Genomic DNA, 21,846 nt, shown 5'->3' with positions numbered 1-21,846 from the left:
CTTGGTCAGGACTGGCCGTACATGCCCTACATGTTCTTGCTCCGATCTAGAGTACACCAGGATGTCATCAATGTACACTAGGGCGCAGACGTCAATGAGTTCTCTAAGCACATCATTCATGAAGTATTGGAATGCGGCTGGGGCATTGCACAGACTGAACGGCATTACTTGATATTCGTATAGGCCGTACTTGGTGCGGAATGCTGTTTTCCACTCGTCCACTTCTTTAATGCGCACTAGATGGTAGGCCCCTCTAAGGTCTCATTTGGTATAGATCTGAGCTTCTTTGACCTGGTCTAGTAACTCCGGGATCAGCGGCAGAGGATAACTGTTTTTGATGGTAATTTGGTTCAGGGCACAGTAATCGATGCACATTCTCAAGTCCCCTTCTTTTTTCGGTACGAAGAATAACAGAGCCGCAGCCGATGACTTGGACGGGCGGATGAAACCGGCCAGGTATTGCTTTAAATAGGTTTTCAGGTGTTGGTTTTCTGGTTCTGTGAGCGCATAGATACGCCGACACGGAATCCGGGCTCCAGGCAGCAGATCGATCTGGCAATCGTAGGGTCTGTGAGGGGGGAGCGTATTTGCTTGCTCTTTCTGAAAAACCTCCCGAAAGTCTTGATAGTGTATGGGCAGCGTAGCGACACCTCCCAGGACTCTCACCGCACCCTCACGCACTGGAGAACTGGCGTGCTTCCCCTTCCGACCTTTTGGGTAGCAAGTGTGCGTGCAACTATGGGCGAAAACCAGTTCACGGGCACGCCAGTTGATTTGCGGGTTGTGTGCGACTAGCCATGGCATTCCCAAGATTAGCCGGAACTGTGGTGCCTTGATCAAATCGAAGGTGATGATTTCACGATGTCCATCCTCACACAAGAGGGTGAGTTCTGTCGTGCATTCAGACACAGGTCCCAAAGCGATCTCGTGCTGTCAACGGTTGTGACCGTTTCGGTGGTTGACTTGGGGCAGAGTGGTAGCCCCATCTTTGCTGCGACGTCCTGATCAATATAGTTCCCCACTGCTCCACTGTCGATATAAGCTTCTATGGAATGCATGACCGATGGGTGCTGGTGAGTGATTAAGATTACAGGCAGAGCAAAATGGGAGATCTGTAGATAAATCTCCTCGCTCGACAATTGGACCCCTACAATTGCCGTGCTTGGCAGTTTTCCGACTCCTCACCGGGATTCTCCTTGTCTGTAGCTCCGACGGTCCTTCTGGGCGGTTTGACAGGACACTCTTAGGAAGTGGCCACCCTTGCCACAATACAAGCACAATTGCAACTCTCTCCTTTTTTCCCGTTCGGCTTTGTTTAAAGGAGGTCTGACTCCTCCTATTTGCATGGGTTCAATGGTACCTTCAGACGCTTGAGGAGCTTGGTCTTTGGGTCGTACAAATACTGGGCCGGCCTCTGGATTACCACGTTCGCTTTTTGGGTCCTGCAGTCGTTGATCTAGTTGCACTACAAGGCTAATGAATGCAGCACAATCCCGAGGTGGGTCCACCACTTGAGCCAACACATCCTTCAGCTCTCCTCGCAGACCCCGATGGAACAGGGTAGTCCGTTTGTCGTCATGCCAATCTGCCTCTCCCACCAGTCTGTTGAACTTGGCGATATATGTCAGCAAGTCCTGGTTCCCTTGTCGAAGGGACAAAAGTGTGTCATCGAACGCCTGTCCGTGGTGGCGTCGGGCGAAAAGCTTTTCCAGCTCCTGTAGAAACCTTCCAAAGTCCTGCAATAGGGGAACATCCCGACTGATGAATGGCACCGACCAATCAGCAGCACGCCCACTGAGGTAGGAAAGGACGAAGGCCACCCGCGACTGGTCGTTTGGGAATGCCCCGGGCCTGCACAGAAAATGGAGGCGACACTGGTTCATAAAGGTTGCATATCGTCGGGGATCTCCCGAGAATCGCTCCGGATGTGCTAATGGTACTGTTCCAGGTAGCTTGATCTGAACCGGATTGTTCACTGGAGTTGGTGTAGAAGGGGCGATCCCTGGCAACGGGGCTTGCCCGGCTTGTGATTGAAGAAGTTGCCTACTAAGGTCGTCCGTCCTTTCCTTGGTCACAATTGGCTCTCTCCTCAAGGCGTTGGTTTCCTGCCGCGACGAGTGGGTCTCTACGCGCAACTGCCCCAACAATTTGGCCAATTGATCTGTCTGAAGTTTCCATACCAGGCGCCCGGGTGGATTATTAAGTACGGCTTCGCGTTCGGTAATGCTCACCTTGTATCCACAGGGACGCCTCTGAACTGGTCTGGGACACCTCTGGCCTCTCGGCACCTTCCCCGGACTTCGTTCTGCCAGGAATCAGTTCTAGAAGATAGGAGGGGGTTTAGCGACTTCTCCTTTTCTCCCGCGGCCCGCCTCCCAGTTTTCCCTTGCGGTTTCCCCTTGGAACTTCGCTCACCTTGATTTTTGTAATGCCGCACTCTCCGTCCTGCCGTACTAGGCAGGGGCGTGTCGTTGTTGGCTTGATCCGCCAAGTTACTTCACTGGCGTTTGCCTGGAGTCCAGACCGGCTGTAACTCCATCTTTCAGGTAAGTCTTTAGTGTTTTTTGAATAAAGTCTATATTGATGAATGTCCAAGTAACCACCTTCTCTTGTCTTGCAGAGGCTGATGGAGATTGCTGAGGCCGACAACTGAGTTCGAGAAGGTAAGGATGCGCTAGATGCGGCGCTGAAAGCGTCCTTGCAAGTTGACTGACCTGTGCTTTGTTTCTTCGCAGGTTGCAGAGAATTCCTGGAAGCGACGATGCATTGGGACAGAACGTCAAAGGTGATGTTCGGAATGGCGGAGGCCTTCCAGGTGAGATGGTAAGTAGCTTTTCATTCTTGCCTCTTTTGTCCTGAAGATGTAGCTGGGGACCTATAGAAAAGTCCTCAAAGGCTCCTACTGGATGGAAGACCTGGAGCTGAGCAGGTAAGGATAGCTATGTTCTTCCAAGTTGTTCGCCCGAGCAGGCCAGGATACAGAGCAGGACCCGGTGAACGTCACGCTGCAAAAGCAGAATAACGCGAATCGCGTGCCTCCGATCAGGGGTGATTTAAATACCCGGCAGGTATCCCAGGTGCCATTGGGGTGGACCCCGCCCTGAAGCTAGCCTGCTTGTTTCAGTTCCCCGATTAATCCTTGTGAGGGCAGCCATGTTCACCCATTGTCCAGTGGAAACCATACTTGCCAAGTGAACCTGGTGCCAACGGCGCCAGGATTGCGTCCAAGGCACCCGCAACAGGCTAGTGTGGGTCTTCCTGGCCTTGGGATAGTACTGAGTACTTTATTGCTTGATCGTATGGATGTTTTAATTGTGAATTGCAGTCTTGATCCCTACATTTGTGGAGGTGTGGCGATACTCTAGCGGACTGTGATGCTTTGTTGAAGTATTGATTTCTCATTTGGAGGGAAACAAGCAAATTTGTCATTCTGTGACGTGCTTTGAAGTTTCACCATTTAAAGGCTTGGAGTTTGTTTTCCTTTTACCCTCTTAGGTGCCTGAATCTACCCTTTCAACACGGTGTGGAAGAGATTAGTGGATGCTTTTAATTTTATCCCCTGAAGAATGTTCGCCTGAACTGGGCAGTTAAGAACAGAAACATGTTGGGATGCTTGTTGTTTTAGTGACACATTGAGATTTTTTTGTGTGTTATGTGATATCTTTTGTGTCGTATAAATAAGTTATTGGATGTTTTACATTTGTTTTATATTTGTTTTTTAATGTTTAGTACACTGTGTTAGGTGAGGGTAGTGTTTTTTGTTTAAATTCAGTTTAAATTATTTGAATAATAAACTTGTTATACATTTGTGTAAATCAGTTATAGCAGACAGTCCATTTTTTCAGGACTGGTGATGCTGGAAAACCTTATAGAGTTTTTGTGTGAGGGGGTTGGAGGCAAGTAAACAACACGTATCATCTTGAACTAACCAGCAAACCATGGCAAAGTTGGAGGCTGCCATGGCATACTGCCTGATTCCCAGATTGCGGCACCCACATTTATTCACTCAGTCCTGCGGGTCTGAAAGCAGTAATTCAGCCAAACTTCTGCACATTTGGTCAGGGAGCAGGTGTAATTCGCAGAAAACCTAACCAATGCTACAATCGCCTAGGTGTCCCTGAGGAAATGAATGCTGCCAATTTACTGTGAGTCCCATTTCTAATGAGGGTTGGAGATGCTCTGCCTACATACAAGGGGCTGAAACAGGGCTGTATTTTGGCCATGCTATTGTTCAATCGCTTCATGGCTGACCTTGCAGCATATTTTCAAACAGACTCACACCCTACAAAAACTGGTACCACCCAAGTCTCATGGCTTGGCTATGCTGATGACCTGATATTAGACCGACGCCCAGGATTCTACAAACATTACTTAAATCCTTATCAGAGTATGCCAAATCCATGGATTTAGTGATTAACATCACGAATACCAAGTTAATGTCCTTTCTTCCGGGAATGAGAAAACAGAAATGCAGCTCTATCTGGAGCATGGCCAACTAACGTATATTATAATTTGGGAGTCAATATCAACCCCCATCTTAGTTGGTCAGCCCAGTTGGACAAAATAAAGGTTGCAGTACGCCAACAACGTGGTTCTATCAAATGTGCCCTCGCCAGCGCACGATCCATCAATGCTCACGCTCTAGACATCCACGACCTCATCACCACCCTAGATCTAGATCTTCTAATGGTCACTGAGACCTGGCTACACACAGTCTGAGGCCCCGCTCTATCCCTCGCACTCCCACCAGGCTATGCCATCACTAGACAAGACCGCCTGTCCACAGGGAGCGGTGTCACCCTCATAGCCAAAGACTCGATCACCATTAGAAAGGTTGACAAAACTATTAACAATAACAGCGACTACCTTCAATTGAAACTCACCATCTCACACCACTGCACCATCACCCTACACCTCATCTATCGGCCACCAGCCCCCTAGATTTCCAGGCTTCCCTCACCCACCTCCTGGCTGACAACCTGAAAGCCCTCCAAAGCCATTCTCCTTGGAGACATCAACCTTGGACTGAACGACACCAAATACCCTGCTGCCAAAGTACTTGACACAGCCTTAGCCACTCTAGGATTCGCCAACACCATCACTGACCCCACACACGCCCTAGGCAGATCATTAGACTGGATTGCCCACCACAATTGCCCCCTAACAGTCACAGGCAATACCCCCACCCCGTGGTCCGACCACCACACCATCACCTTCAACATCCCCACCACCTCAACTACATCCCACCCCCCTAACCCTTACCACCAGCCCTCACAAGAAGTGCCCGTCAACTGACCAAAGAAAGACTCATACCCTTCTTACAGGGACCTGCCTTCAGAGCCCCCTTCTCCAAAGACCCAGAAACCCTGGCCAGAAACTAAGATACTGCTATTACGGCAGCAATCAGTGCTATCGCCCTACTTATACCGCGCAAAACCAAACCCACTAGACACACCAACGCGTGGTTCACCCAAGACCGTCTAAAACTGCACACAGACAAACGAGCAGCACTAGCTCAATGGCAAACATCTCAGGATGATAAAGATAAACTTAACTTCAAATCCCTTGCAAATGAATATAAGAAAGCCATCATCAAAGTCAAAGCTAAATCATTTGAAGATGGAATCGCTGAGGCCGAATCGAACACCAAGAAAATGTTCGCCATATTCAGGGAACTTGAGACCCCTACACCCACCCCCCAAAACTTCACCAAGGATAAAGATGGTGTGATGACATCCAAACAGCCATGCGTAATAAGATTAGCTCTCTCCAAGCCAAAATTCTGAACACCAAACTAGCGCTCTCCACCTCCTCCCCCACCCCATCCCTCCCCTCACCCACAGAGGCCCCACCCACCTTCTCATTCAAACCCATCCAGGAGAAAGACATGATCAACATCATGAAAAACATAAAACCCTCCAATTGCAAAGGTGACCCTTGCCCTGCCTCCATCATCAAAGACTGCACAGACACCCTGGCTCCTTTCCTAAGAGCCTTCGTCAACGCCTCCTTCACCACAGGAAGAGTCCCCTCATGCCTTAAGGAAGCATGGGTCCGACCTCTCATAAAAAAAAACCTACACTTGACCCCACCTCCCCCAATAACTACCGCCCCATCACCACAGTCCCATTCCTCCTCAAGATTCTAGACAAAGCAGCCTACCTGCAGGTCCAGCACTTCCCCGAAGAGCACAACCTCCTAGGACTGAGACAATCTGGCTTTCGCCCTAGGCACGGGACAGAGACCGCCCTACTCGACATCAAAAACCAAATGGATCATGCAAGGGACCAAAGCAAACCTGTCCTACTCCTCCTCCATCTCTCGGCAGCTTTTGATCTTGTAGATCACGACATCCTCTGCCATCACCTCACTTCCACAGCCAACTTCTCCCAAGAAGCCACCACATGGATCACCTCCTCCTCCAAGGCAGGACCATGCAGGTTTTCTCTGACCTAGCCACTGCGTCACCCACCATCATGCTATGTGGGGTGCCCCAAGGCTCCTGCCTCTCCCCTACCCTTTATAACATCTTCACCCGCCCCCTCTTCCTCATCCTTGACGCCATGGGCATCTCTTACACCAACTACGCCGACGACACTCAGATCCTTCTGACACTGACAGTCGACTGACACTGACTGCGCAACTCGCAACAACATATAGAACACAATCCAAATGTGGATGGCTATCAACGGCCTCTGCCTTAACTCTGACAAAACTGAGCTCTTACTCGTAGGCTCCCCTGACACCCTCAAGAAACTTAACGCCCAGTTTAGTCACTTTACCATTGACTCAATCAAAATCCCAGTACTAGACACGGTAAAAACACTAGGCATCTATCTAGACTCCAACTTATCCATGACCAGACAAGTAAACGCCATCGCCTCCTCTGCTGCTTACCATGCAAAACTCCTCAACGCAATCGGGCCTTTTCTGTCAAAAGACACATGCACCAACATAGCCAGAGCCATAACTGGTTCGCGGCTAGATTACTGTAATGTTCTTTTCCTAGGGACTTCCAACAAAAACCTTGAGAAGCTGCAAGTAATCCAGAACAGTGCCCTACGTGCTGCACAAGGCATTGCCAAGAGAGAGCACATCACTGCTGCCAGAGAAGCGTCCCATTGCAGCCCCAGTGTACCTATCCCAAAGAATCCACCCGGTCTCCTCCACAAGACCCACTAGGTCACCCTATGCAAACATGCTTTCAGTACCTAGGGTAAAAAGAGCCAGAGCAGGGGGCTCCAGCTTCCCTTACCTTGCTGCCTTACACTGGAACACCATTCCCACCTCCCTGCGATCTGAACCTTCACTGACTGCTTTTCGTAAAGCCATGAAAACTACCCTGTTCACCTAACCAACACCATATGTCCAAGTTCTCATGAATAACATGTATGATGTATTATGTTGTATGATACCACCTATAGCCGATCACAGGTCCCTGCCTTACTGTAACCCAAGGCAAAACCTGTACCCAGTGTAACTAAGTCTCCTTACAAGTAACAGCGCCACAATGCCCCTGGGCTGCCTGCGCGCTATATGAATGTAATAAATAAATAATAAATCCTATGCATGCTTCTTCCTGACATCCTTAATTGACATTTACAAGATTTATTTATACATGCAGGGAGGAACAATGCTCTTTTGATCACAAAAGAAAGTACAATAGATAAGAAATCTGATTTGACAGGAAGCAGTGGTCTTCTTACAATGGGGTGAATTTGAGGGACATTCTGACAAGGTTGTGGAGGGGAGTAAATGGAACAGTCACCGGGGACAATACATAAGTGGACATACAGCGCCAAGGAACCAAGCAAATGGCGACAGTGCGCTGTGTAAGAACCTTTAACATAACAAACATAGATAAGGGACAATCAACATTAGACATTTTTAAGTGCAGGTAGGCGGTATGGCAAGCTGTGTTCGGGTTGTGACCATGATGTAATAAGTTCTCGAGTGGAGGCAGAGAAAGTGAGGGAAAGAGGCAGGTTAGAGGCGAGGAGAAAAATGTTAGAAGACAGATGAGCGGTAGGTTAAGAGGGTAACTCTTTGATGCGAGGAGGTAGGTTTTTAGTTTGTTTTCAAACAAATCTATGTGGACTGTTTCTCAGATATCTGGGGAAGAGTATTCCAGGCAAGTGGAGCAAGAAGAGAGAGCGAGCGGAAGCAAGAGGAAGCACAGGGAGGGTCAGGAGCCACAAGGGTAGTCGAGGCAGAGCAGAGATTACAAAAAGGCTTGTAGAGTTTGATAAATACGGGGGTGCCATACTGTGGATGGATTTGTGAACCAGCAGAAGACATTTAGGTCTGGCCCTGTTTTGCGTCATAAGCCATTCAGCCTGGTGATGGTACTATGGTGTGAAGGGAGGGAGTTCGAAGAGAGTCCTGGTACCGAAGTTAATGATCTTGTTGTGAGGACAGAAAGCGTAGTTGGTGAGACCAAAGAGGATGCTGGAACAGTAGTCCAAGACAAGCGTGGTTGAGAGATGCTTGGCGGTGTTAAAAGGAAGGAAGTGCCCAGGTTTCCTAATATTTGGGAGGTTGAGGCGAGCTGCTGTTGCAGTTTTGGGGATGAAAGTTGAGTAGGGTCATAGATGACCCTGAGGTTTCTAGCTGAAGCTGAGTAGAGGATAGTGTTAGGTGGGAACTGGATAGGCAGAGGACAAGATAAGAGGGAGAGAGCATGTGGCAGGCAAGAAGAGCACCTCTGTTTTAGTAGAGTTTGACATCAGAGAGTGCAAAGCCATCCAATGTTTAATGCTAGAGAGAAAGTTGGAAATGTTGATAGAGCGATCAGAGGAGAGTTCAGGAAAAGAGAAGATCTGGTTGTCATCCACAAACAGAGGTGTAGAGTTCAAAGAAGAGTGTACCCAAGACCGAGACTTGTGGAACACCAACAGTTAAAGGAGTGAGTTCAGAGTTATCGTTGCTGCAAGCGACAGAGAATTGGCGAGGTGCTAGGTAGGATTCAATTCAGGCAATGGCTCGATTGAAAAATCCCAAGAAGATAGTGATTGACAGTGTCAAAGGCAGTAGACAAGTCCAGGAGAATTAGCATATGTTGGAGTGCTTAGTAGAGGCGATTAACTTGGACACATTCATGAGAGCAGTTTCCATGGAGTGACATGAGCGGTAACCTGCTTGTAGGGGGTCTCGAAGGTTGTGGATGTCTAAGAAATTGGTAAAATGGTAGAACACAACCCTTTCAAGCACTTTAGATTAGTGCGGAAGGAGAGACACAGGGTGAAAGTTAGCCGACAAGTTCAGGTCAGCCCCTTGCTTTTTTAGGAGAGGGATGACATGGCTGTTTTGAAAATGGAGGGAAAACAAGCCAAGTCGAAGGACAAGTTGAAGATCTCTGCCGAAGTGGGTGGCCACAAAAGGAGCAATAGTCTTGGCTAGCTATGGGGCACAAGGGGTTAGCCATCATCAGTAGAGATAGGACATTGTCAGTATTAGTGTGACTAAAGTGGCAGCTAGAGGCAGAGTTTAGAATGTAGGAGGAGCGAGTGAGGAAGGTCAGAAGAGAGTCTCTAATTTTGGAAATATTTGAAGCAAAGTATTGATCTAGGTCAATGGCTGTGAGTGGAGTTGATAGTCGTAGATTTGTGAGGAGTGAGTTTAGGGTGCTCTGTATCTGGTGGGGATGGTTGGAGTAAGTCAATGAGGGTGAGGTAGAACTCCCTTTCTCCAGCATGGGGTCTGGCATGGATTCACATGCTCATGAATATTCCCCGTCGTCAGGCCGGGAATCCTCGGTAAAGAGAAAATCAGTATCGGTTTTGTTTCTGATCTGTCTTTCTCAGTAGTAACCAATCACTGGTCTCTGGGTCATACTGCCCCCAGCCAATGACTGCCCTCTCCCTAAGCCCCACCTCTGGCAGCCAACCTCAGATTTTTACCGCACACAAGTGTTGGGAGTCCTCGTGTTTAGCTCTCAAGCGTTTGCTGTGTTTTCACGCTTTTTCAAAGAGAATTTCTCATTTTTCGGTCAAATAGAGCCTTAAGCTCCACCGTCTCTACATCCGATTAACGGGGATCCATGTCGGATTTTTCTACACCCCTCAAGGGTGAAGATTTCGTCGAGTTACGCTTCTTGGAGGAGTCCAGAAGTTTCTGCGGCCTACCCGAACATGGCCCAGGAGAAAGGAAGTTCGACGCCCGGAAAGCTGTTCAGGGTTTTCCCTGGATGCCAGCTGCAGAATGTGCTCAAGGAGGACGCGCACTCGAAATGTGTCTACTGCCTTCATGAGGACAAAACGCACGTGGATAAGGACTGTGCGTTTTGCAGGAACATGTCGGAACGGAGCATCAGGGACCGACACCTTCGTCTCTCCAACTGGCTGGAAGGAAAGAGCCCGTCAGGTGAGAAGAAGTCCAAGCGGTCTTCTAAGTCCTGTGAGGGCGCCCTGGCGACAGGGGCCCAACAGAAGGCAAAGCACTGCGAGTCCGCGGGCACCGGGAGCGCCGAACGGTCGGGCTCCTCGGCTGCCAGGCAGGGCGCACCCTCTCCTGCGCCATCAACCACGAGCCAACGCTCTGGATCAGCGAAGAGGAAGGCTGAGAAACCAGCGAAGCTTCTGGTTAGGCCCCGGTCGAGCTCGAAGGATCCGGCCGAGGGGGAGCGAGGCGGTGACCCTCCCCCCAAGGTGAAGGCCACAGGCCCACACAAGGTGGTAAAGGCCTTGATTCACCCGGCCAAGGCCTCTATCGAGGAGGTTGCGGCGGCCCTGGCGCAGCCTGTGGAGGCTACACCAGTGGAGGCGACCTCGGGCCCAGAGTCTCCCTGCCTCCGCGGAGGGAAGCCTCTTTCAGACCCATCGAAAAGACCCCCGGCGGTAAAAGAGGGGGTGCGGGGGGGCGGTGTCCATTGTGGACACGGACACAGCATCCAAAGAGGAGCTGGTAGAAGTCTTAGAGGGCCTCGACGAGGGCGTCGAAGAGCCAACGACAGGGAGTTATGGTACAAGATCGCCCCCCCTGTTGGACTTCCTACCGGACGACAAGAGGGCCGAAGCCCTGGAGATCTTGCAAGAAGGCGAAGTGGCATCAGACCACGCCATTATGGTGGCAACGGACATTGCCGACACCGGTTTCTGCCAGCTAGGCAACAGCGTTTGCCTTAGACGACGAGGGTGGCTCAAGGCGACGGATTTCCGCCAGGACTTGCAAGCCAAGGTTTTGGACATGCCGTTCGACGGGAACAATCTGTTTGGGAAAACAGTGGATGAGTCCCTCCAAGCCATGAAGGCGGACACAGAGACAGCTAAGGCCCTAGGCGTTCTCCGGCAACGAAGGCCGTCCTTTTGGAGCACCGGAGGCAAGCAGGGTGCCTCCAAGGGATTCGGCGGTGGCTCCTCTACGTACTGCAAAGCGGCCCGCTCCTCGTTGCAGGAAGCCTATAGAGGACGTTGCAAGTCGGGTGGACCTTCCGTCGTCGCCAGGGAGGCCAAGGCGGCAAGGCATCCTCCAAGCAAGATTGAACCGACAGCGGTGTCGGGCCCCCACCGGAGCACCCCGGTGGGAGGCCGGCTGGCGAAGTTCGTCAGCGTGTGGGAGTCCCGCATTCCACCCGTGGCCAGGAAGGAAAATCACGTCCCTCAACTGCTATTGGAGGTAAGGGCGATGCTCAAAAAAGGTGCCATCGAGCTCGTCCCAAAAAGGCTCCGGGGCTCCGGAGTATACTCAAGGTACTTCCTCGTGAAAAAGAAGATAGGAGGATGGCGCCCCATCCTGGACCTGCGACGACTGAACAAGTACATCACGGCACAGAAGTTCCGGATGGTCATCCTCCAGCACGTGCTGGGACAGCTGGAGGAGGGCGATTTCCTGTCGTCGTTGGATTTGGAGGATGCGTACTTCCACATCCCCATTCTAAAAGGACACCGAAAGTTCCTCAGGTTCGTGGACCAAGGACGGCACTACCAGTTCAAGGCCCTCCCGTTCGGATTGAAGTCGGCACCCAGGGTGTTCACCAAGTGCCTCGCACCGGTGGCGGCGTGGCTGCGCCTGCAGGGGATCCACGTCTACTCCTACCTGGACGACTGGCTCATCCGAACAAGGACAAGGGAGCTTGCCGTAGATCACACAGCGAAGACCGTCCAGCTGCTCACAGACCTTGGATTCTCCATCAACTTTCCCAAATCCCACCTGGTCCCGTCGCACTATTTCTGGGAGCCAAGCTCGACACAGTGGCGCGTCTGGCCTCACCGTAGATCACACAGCGAAGACCGTCCAGCTGCTCACGGACCTGGGATTCTCCATCAACTTTCCCAAATCCCACCTGGTCCCGTCGCAAGTCGCACTGTTTCTGGGAGCCAAGCTCAACACAGTGGCACATCTGGCCTCACCGTCGGAGGAAAGGACGAAGGCCATCCTGGGCAAGGTGCAGCGTCTGCTGGCCACAGACGTGGCCAGGGTGAGGTCCATAAAGTCCCTCCTCGGGATGATGTCCTCCTGCATATATCTTGTGCGCCTGTGCGGGCTTCGGATGCGCCCTCTGCAAGAGTTCCTCGATGCCCGCTGGATCCAAGCGACTGGCAGCTTCGAGGACAGGATCCCGCTCAATGAGACCTTCCGACGAGCGACCTGGTGGTGGGGCACCAGCGCTCATCTGACGGCGGGCACAAACTTTCAGACCCCATCTCACCGGATAACGGTGACGACAGATGCCTCCCTGGAAGTGTGGGGAGTGCACACCAGAGAACTTCACGCGAGAGGCCTTTGGCTCCCGGAGGAGAAGCCGCTCCACATCAACATCCTGGAGCTCCGTGCAGTGTTCTGGGCCCTCGGGTCCTTTCTCCCGTCCCTCAAGGGCAAGGTGGTGAGTATCTTCACCGACAACACCACCACGATGTTCTACATCCGGAAGCAGGGAGGAACCAGATCCCCAGCCCTCTCCAAGGAAGCCCAGGATCTGTGGCATTGGGCCGTCGCCCAAGGGATGTTTCTGGTGCCCTTTCATCTAGCAGGGATAAAGAACACCATCGCCGACTCACTCAGCAGGGAGCTGTGCTCGTGCCACGAGTGGGAACTACGTCAGGAACTACGTCAGGATCAAGTGGATCGACTCTTCCGACGATGGGGAAAACCGCAGATCGACCTGTTCGCAACGGCGACGAACTCCAAGTGCCAGAGGTTCGCCAGCAGGTTCCCCCAGCCGAGGAGCATGGGTGATGCTTTCTCGTTCCCCTGGGACGGCCTGTTCCTATATGCGTTCCCTCAGTTGCTGCTCCGACTCGTCAACCAGCTCAAGCGGTCCCGGTGCAGGATGATCCTCGTCGCACCGGCGTGGCCGAGGCAGATCCTGCTCCCGGACCTTCTGGACTTGTCAGCGTCCCCACCAGTCAAGCTGCCGACGGACGCGGCTCTTCTCTCCAGAGAAGGAGGCGCCATACTTCATCACGCCCCAGAGTCGCTGAACTTGCAGGCCTGGCTCCTGCAGCACTAGAGTTTGGAGGGTACGATATCCCGGCTGACTGCAGAGAGGTTCTTGCAAAGGCCAGGGCGTCCTCAACTCTCAAGTGCTACGGACATAAGTGGAAGAGGTTCTCTGTCTGGTGCCGTGCACAGAAGATTAACCCTCTACGGATTACGGCCCCTCAAGTGCTGCCGTACCTACTGTCACTGGCCAAGGCTGGACTGGCTCACACCTCCATCAAGATACATCTGGCTGCGATCTCCCGATACACCAGAACCACAGGACGGGCGTCCTTCTGGTCCCATCGCCTGGTGAAGGAATTTATGAAGGGACTGTTCCGATCGTTCCCGCCGGTGAAGGCCCCTGTCCTGGCGTGGGAGCTCAACATGTTGCTGACCAGGCTCATGGGGGCGCCATTCGAGCCCCTGCATTCGGCAACGTTGAAGTTCCTGTCGTGGAAGACTGCGTTTCTTGTGGCCATCACCTCCACAGCTATATGTGAACTTTGGACCTGTGAACCAAGGGAAGGCTCTCTCGAAGGCTTCCATTTCCAGATGGCTCTCCGGCCGCATCATGCACTGTCATCGGTTGGCAAACCGGCCGTTGCCTGGCCGTCCGAGAGCCCATTCGACCAGAGCTATCGCTGCTACCACAGTGTTCTTGTCTGGTGTGCCCCTGCTGAACATCTGCAGGGCTGCTACGTGGAGGTCGACGCACGCCTTCACGAGATTCTACTGCGTCGACCGGGATTCCAGGGAGGAGTCCAGGGTCGGCAAAGCAGTGCTGCGCAACCTGTTCGCCTAAGGTGAGCCTGGTGAGGAGGTAAGAATTGCTTAATGTTGCGTTGTTGATGTAATGCTTAATGTTGAGCCTTTGCCACCTCCTGTTGGTTGTGCATGTGTGTACTGCTATGTATTCTTATATTCATGAGCATGTGAATCCATGCCAGACCCCATGCTGGAGAAGGAACAAGTTACTTACCTGTAACTGTTGTTCTCCAGCATGGGTCTGGCATGGATTCACATGCGAACCCTCCCTCCTACCCCTCTGCGGCTCTTCACTTGGTCATACTGCCACTTTGCATGCTACCAAATCTGAGGATTGCTGCCAGAGGCGGGGCTTAGCGAGAGGGCAGTCATTGGCTGGGGGCAGTATGACACAGAGACCAGTGATTGGTTACTACTGAGAAAGACAGATCAGAAACGAAACTGTTACTGATTTTTTTTTTCTTTACCGAGGATTCCCGGCCTTACGACGGGGAATATTCATGAGCATGTGAATCCATGCCAGACCCATGCTGGAGGACAACAGTTACAGGTAAGTAACTTGTTCCTTTCACTATATCAAGAGAGGACTTGGGAGAGTTCAGGGCAAAGAGGTAGAGTTGCAGGTCCTCAGGCGAGTGGGTATGCCTCCATTTGTGCAGCAGCCAACGCAGGTCTGTGTGGAGAGAGCATATGAATGGGGTGACCCATGGTTGACGATGCTGAGACGTAGGGGTGAAAGTAAGCAGTGGTAAGTGATGGGAGAATTAGTTGTATAGTAGGGATTGGAAGCTGGAGATGGGAGTGTTGGTGGAAGAGGCGTCGGATGTGAAAGAAGAGAGCGAATTGTAGGTCAGAGAGAAAGGGAGAAATGGCAGAAGGTTCACATTTTCGGTTATATGTGATCTTAGCGACCACAATTACAGCGTGGTAAATTTCATTGTGGACATAACACTGAAAAACTCAGAATTTTGTTTTTTAATTTGAGGGGTGTGCCCCCAAACACCCTCCCCCTTTTTCGTCCCTTTTAAAGCCATCCCAACCCATTTTAACCCTTTACCCCACTTATTTAAACTTTTCAGGGGTTTGTGTTATTGTCCACTCTGTTATGTACCACTCTGTTTTGGTTCCGATAAAATGACTGGATACCCACATTTCATTTTAGTAATAGGTGAGGCAAATGGTGAGGAGAGGTCAGAGGGTGGAAGGAGATGGTGGTGGAAACAATTGAGTGACCAGATGGGGGATGGTGTGACAGTAGTATTAGTGGCTGAGAGAGAGGTGGAGATGAAGAAGAGATCCAAAGAGTTAAACCCTTTGTGGGTATGTACGTCATGGATGGAGTGGAGAACCTGGTCACTAAGAATAGACTGCAGTTCAGATTTCTGAGATGTGGTTGGAGAGGGAAGTTTAAAGTCACTGAAGAGAATGAGGTGATGTTTAGTGGAAATAGAATCAAGGAGTTGCCCAAGGTCATCAAAGAATGATCCGGTGGGACCAGGAGGGCGACAGATGGAGATGATTTGCACCGAGCAATAGTAGAAATGGTAAATTCAAAAGCGGTAAGAGGTGGTAGCATGGGATATTTGTGAGGCAGGAAGAGAGTAGGTGTCCAACGCCTCCACCTCAGTCAGTCGAGGAGACTGAATGAAGGACAGTTTGTAGCCTTCTAGGGCCGCCAGAGTGGCAGTGTCCCGGTTTCAGTGATAGCAAGAAGGTCTAGAGCAGGAGAGCTGGAGTGAAAGTAGTCAGTGATAAAGGAAGTTTGGTTGCATGGAGATTGAGCATCCCAGAGTGCAATGTTCAGTTGATGCGATAATGAAGAGTAGAGAAGTTGAGTTTCAGAGGAAGAGGAGAGGTGGATAGGTGTTATAGGAGGTATGATTAGCTCGTCGGCTTTGTTGGAAGTATGTGGGATTTCGAGATGTTAGTTTTATGATAGGGAAGGAGGAAGTTGTAGCATGATTGGAGAAAGCGTATGGAGCGGTGACTAGGATGAGGAGCTGGGGTGAATGCCTAATAGGGGAGTACTGTAATTGGAAGCTTGGGGGTACTCACAGGTGCAGCAGGGAGGAATACAAGAGCACAGGCTCATAAACAAATAGGCTGGTCATCACCCTTCACTGTACCACCCTTAACTGGGACACCCCAGACTGGACGCCTCTAAGAAGTTCAGAAGTGATGATGTAGAGTCTTGTCACCTGATCGCCTAGTCCATCAGTGGTTGCTCTTTCTGATTTTGTTGCTGGGATGAGGCAATTACTTCTGGATTAGTTTTCCCAGAGGAGTCTTTTGTGGCCTTCAGCTGGAGAGTGGGTTGACTCAAGATGGTCACAGGAAGTGATTTAAATGATCCAAGATGCCTACCAGGAGTGATGTTACAGGCAGAAATTGAAGCCACAAACCAGAATCTTGAACGATGGTATGACGTGGTTCAACTTACTACAACTTAATCCGAAGGACATTAATGGGCCTACATTTAGAAAACTCCAAGAAATCTGTCCCATGCCTAGACAGGAAGCAGAATATGATCAATTTAGCTTCCAAGTCAACCAGTCATGACTATATTCATTCCTACAATGCTCCTGATCACTGAACTTCCTCAAACAATGGTAAAATTTCACTTGGTCAACACACAAGATGTAATTGGAGAACGTTCCTTGACAGACCGAATCCATTGCACTTGTAGGATGTGCTAGACTGGGACAGTGGAAACAGCGAAGCACTTACTGTGCTCTTGTGACGCAATGGTGGAATTAAAAACAAAAGCATTAGTAGCCTCAGGAACATGGGGGTGGTTGCATCTAGAAGATGAGTTACTATGGGTTGAATACCTGAAGGGAAACCATATACCGCCGATTTATCACTTCACTAGATTATGTCTTCACATTAAGTCACAATTATGAAAGGTGCCTTGTGATAATTCTGGTGTTGAAGTAACGCAGTGCACTGAGTTGGAGAGCACACTGCTCTATTTTCCTTGAATTAATGTCTGTAATAGTTATGATTTACTGCTTCAATACAATGAATTTTGTGGCTTTGTAAATGTAATGCTTAAAGGCTGTATTATACTAATTAAAAAAAAATAAGGATTGGAGACTGCACCAAAGTGATGGCGTTTGGAAGGAGGTTGGAAAAGTGAGTGAGCAGGAAAGGGGTAAAGGGGGAGTTGTGCAGGGAAGGCTCAAGGATGTACGAAGGAGAGCAAGGTGGAATTTGGAGGAAAAGGAGGAAGGAGAACAAAAGTATGAGCAGAACTAGGGAAAGATCAAAAAGCAGTTTGGAAAGAGAGGGGACTGGAGAGGCAAAAGGTCAAAAAGGAGGCAGGCGAATAAGGCAGAGGTTGGAGCACAAGATGAAGGAGGACGAAGAAAACAGTGAAGTGAGGAGGATGGCATTGAATCGCAGAGAAAAAGGAAGGAAAAAGGCAACAGAAAATCAGTAAAGTGGCGACTCAACCAAGCTTCAGAAAGTAAGTCCAGCCCCTGGGTTGGCAGGAGAGGACCCTTGCTGGTAGTTCTGCCCCATACCCTGGCTAAGTCAGACCTGACAGGAAGTAACAGCACAATGAGCCTTGCAGAGGCTAGGTACCTAGATCCAGGGGAAAGACTGTAGATCCCTGAGAAACTTGGATATGAGGGGAAGGAGAGGCAAAGGAAATAGAAACAAACAAATCTATTTTATGCAATTCCTCTTGGAATCGGCAAGGGAGGAAGCTTTGTGTTGTCTATGAAAGGCCTTCAAGGGGTGAGCTCCTGAGATACCAAAGCGTATGACTAACTCCAGACTCTGCATACTACGCTTGGCTGGAGGACACAGCAATGACTGCAGCCTGAAAATCCACCCGAAACAGACTTGGAAAAAATAGACTGTCACCTGGACAAAACCCTAGTGGACCCATTTGCCCAAGCACCAGGGCACTGGACTCCCTAGCCACTGGGAGTAGCTTTGTGTGAGCCACCCTGACTACAAACGTTTGTAGACTAGGGTACTGAGACTTGGGACCACAGTTCTACTTTAGATTAGGGTTTTACACCCCCCTCGCACCAGTTTGGTTTTCCTTGGACTCCTGCACTGTCTCATGGACATTTATCCTTGTTTGATTTGATTTACAAGTTCTTAGTTCTAGCCCTTCTCAATCCTATATCTTTTGACCAAAATAAATCCCTGTGGTTTGGAACTTATTTGGGATCTTGGGTCATCTGTTGACCTTTCTACCTGTGACTGGATCTATAGTTGGAGGTAAGTAATTTGTTCTTTATTGACACACTAACATCATGTACAGTGAGTGACTGGGAGCAGGGTGCAAATAATCAAGTGGCAAGCTACTAGCCAGGCATTAAAAAAAAAAGTTGCTGGCCACCCCAACTATATGCATACAAACAGCACACCATTTCATACTCACCGAGTGTCAAATATCACTTGCCAATGGCTAGTGCTGAGCGCGCATTTTGCACCATGATTGGGGGCATTGATACAGTGCAAACCATGGTGTTTACCACCTTGCAGTGTGAAGGGTTTCCCTTGTGTAAAAGAATGTACATATATTTTTCTTGGGCTATATGTGAATGGAGTAGTTGCACTGCTTGGCTCCAGTGTAATCTTTGCTTTTCTCTGTTGCAGTGATCAGACGGATCCCTTCAATCGAAGCCCCCTCACCATGGACCAGATCAGGCCAAACACAGAGCTGAAGGATAAAATCCAGGCATGGTTAGATGAGAGAAAACGTCAGAAGGAAGAGAGGGAGGAGATGTCATGAGCCAAGCAAAACAAGACTAAACCTATACATAGCTGGCTGTGGCAAACCACCTGAAGTGTAAATGAGCAGTTTTCATTGAATGACACATGAAATCAATCCATCGACTCGTGGCTGAAAGCCCTTCTTTAGACAGTGCTGTCCGTAATCTGACAACTTCTCCATTCTGCAAATTTGTCAGGCCAGATTTCTCAATTCACTGGTGTTCTAAACCATTATCGGCACTGGTGCCATTTGCTGTGCTAAGAAGCCCTCAGATATCGCTGGCTGCTAGATTTGTATTTTTCATATATAGAAAGAGCAAAAAAAGACTTTGGGGGAATAATTCAGTGGTCATTGTATGCCATGAAAAGAGGTGGAACCATCCTAGTGCTATCCCTTTCTCCCTTAACACTGTACCTTTCCCAGGTGGGTTCTGCCGAGACTAAATGCCCAACTTTCTTGCCTCTGCAGATTGTGCCATTGCTATTGACTGACGAGGCCTGTGAACTGCGCAGTAACCAAGACCAGAGTCGTCTTTTTTTTTTTTTTTGGTTTTTTTTGCGACTATTACAGCAGGATGGTGTTGTAAATTAAGGGCCTAAAATTGGTGGCCAACTAGCTTTTAAAAAAATATATATATATGTATACATATTTATTTTCTTTTATTGACAGTGATACACTGGATAAAGAAGCCACTGTTGTACCCAGAATATTGTCCCTTTTGAAAGCTGCTGCTGGGAGGGTTTGTCTGATTGTGGATCAGGTGAGAACTTGAGTGTATGTTGGAGGGCCCCGGTACTTCAGCAGTGGGTGGTGGGCAGTGGTTGGTTGGACGAAATACTTCTGCATCCTGAAGGAAAATGTACCGCAAGAAGCTTAATAATGCTGGCTTTCAGATCACCAACTGCATCCAAGTCCGAAGTAGAGCAAACCTTTCACGGGTAGTTGACCCGTAAACTGCTGCAGGCATGTTCTCATCAGATGCTCTCCTAACAGCCTTTCAAGGAGGGCCCAATGCAATGCGAAATGAAATAAATCTGATCCATTTTCAGCAATGTGTTGTTTATTCTACATGCTGCTATTAACATCATTTTTTTTCCATGTAACTTTTTGACATTTTCAAGCTTTTCCAACATATAAACCCACCCTCCCCCCTGTAGTCTGATCTTGATCCCCTCGTTGGACCCTCTCCCCCGTGCCCCCACCTTCCATGTTCTCCTTCTTCTTTGTGTCTTGGGCCCTGCTAGATTGGCGAGAACCCATCATTTTGAATGTCCCCAACCTTGTACCCCTTATGGTGGATCTCCACATATATTCACAACAGTCTTATTCTCCTCGAGCATCAGATCCACCCCCCATCTCCACACCCCCCCCCCGGCTCCTTTCTGTAGGTACCCCTAGCACCAGTGACCAATCTGGTAAAAATCCTTGATCTCCTTGTAGAGAGTAGGTTACCCATTCCAGGGCTGCTACGTTCCAAATTTTCCCCACCCATTTGTGTTCCGTAGGAGGGTCCTTTTGATTTTCAGTTTTGCGCCACCCCACACGCCTCCACCATCATGAAGATCACGTATACTTTACGTTCTGCTCTTGTGAATAATTCCTCCAGAGTTCCTCCTAGGCCCAACATTGCCAACCATCTGTTGCCCCCTCCCTGCACTTGCAGAGTTTCCACTACTGCTTCTTGTATTGCCCCCCAAAACTCTTGAATACTCTAGCATTCCCACCAAATATGTTTCCAGGTTCCCACCTTTCCACATTGCCTCCAACAAGAATTGGGCACTGTGGGATAAAATGTATGGAATTGGGTGCCATTGTAGCATACATTTTACCTGGACTGGAAGAGACCTTGTTAGCTTGGGAATATTGGCCCACAATTTCTTCGACTCTACTTCTTCTATTGATTAGCCTGTTGCCCCTCCCCAACTCGCCATGTATCTCCTTTTGCTTGGCACCTCACCCTGTTTGGTGTAGGAGTAGATTGCCCCCACTATATGTTTATTCCCTGGTGTTTGTCATTAAGAAATTCTCAAAAGGGGTTAACATTTGCGTCACTGCTTCCTTCAAGGAGGACTGCATTAACCAATGTCTTATTTGAGTGTATATATAAACCTCTCCCCTTCTTCCACCCCAAAGTCTGCCTTACATTGGGTGAATGATTTTATTTCTATCCCCTCGAACATATCCCGGATTTTATGGCAACCTCCCTCCCGCCATTTACTAAACCCCTTTCCTCTGTTCCCTGGGGTGAAGCACGGATTGCGAAAAATTAGTGTAAATGGAGATGGGAATGTGCTAATTTGGGCCCTCTAAATATCTTTTGAGGACATTTTCATGAAGAAATCTAGAGAAGTAGCATCTTTTAGAGATGTTTGGTTGAGGTGTGATTGGGCTTGTATGCAGAGGGTTATCTTGAGGGGAGGGCGGTGTGGTAAGCCATTTGGCATGAAACTTGCAGACTGCTTTCAAGCAGTGTGACAATGGCTTACCAATCGTGATCTACTGCAAAATCTGAAAGATGTAATCCTACATGGAAAGGGGAAAAACTGTGAAACATGTTCTCATTTTTCATCCATGTCCATGCAATAAACCTGTTCTGGAAATGCATGGGTCGTACACTTAAATAATATACTTCCACACAATAAACAATAAGGTTTTTTTGACAAGGCCTCTGGTGAAGGTTTGCAAAGACCAACCTGCAGGGTTTAAATCTAGGTTGTTCTGACTTGTATTGGTAGCTGCGATCGAGCAGTTGACCCCCACTTAGTGGGGCAGAGGCATGGTGATCCTTCAGATGGCCTCACTTCTCCCCAGAGGGAAGCCCCTTTCGATGAGGCTAGGGAGTTGAGGCTGCTAACCTCAAGTCCCCCTGTGGTGGTAACCTGTAGGAGGAACTCGCCTCCTGAGGACAAGGATGTACATCTCAG

At 49.5% G+C, this 21,846-nt stretch overlaps 1 protein-coding gene across 4 annotated transcripts in view; it reads left to right on the top strand.

The window, feature by feature from the left end:
- Positions 1 to 19,970, top strand: part of UBE4A (ubiquitination factor E4A) — a 915,337-nt gene extending 895,367 nt beyond the window's left edge. For all 4 annotated transcript variants that reach the window (XM_069614443.1, XM_069614440.1, XM_069614441.1 and 1 more), the window contains one exon: positions 18,805 to 19,970. In XM_069614443.1, coding sequence (XP_069470544.1) covers positions 18,805 to 18,940 — 136 coding nt within the window. In that variant the 3' untranslated portion in view covers positions 18,941 to 19,970. The remainder of the gene's footprint in view (positions 1 to 18,804) is intronic.
- The last annotated feature ends 1,876 nt before the right edge of the window (positions 19,971 to 21,846 follow it).

The sequence above is a fragment of the Ambystoma mexicanum genome, chromosome 9, assembly GCF_040938575.1.
Source record: "Ambystoma mexicanum isolate Mex_15411 chromosome 9, UKY_AmexF1_1, whole genome shotgun sequence".
NCBI lineage: Eukaryota > Metazoa > Chordata > Amphibia > Caudata > Ambystomatidae > Ambystoma > Ambystoma mexicanum.
The sequence above is the reverse complement of the archived record's forward strand: the minus strand, read 5'-3'. Positions and strand labels throughout refer to the sequence as shown.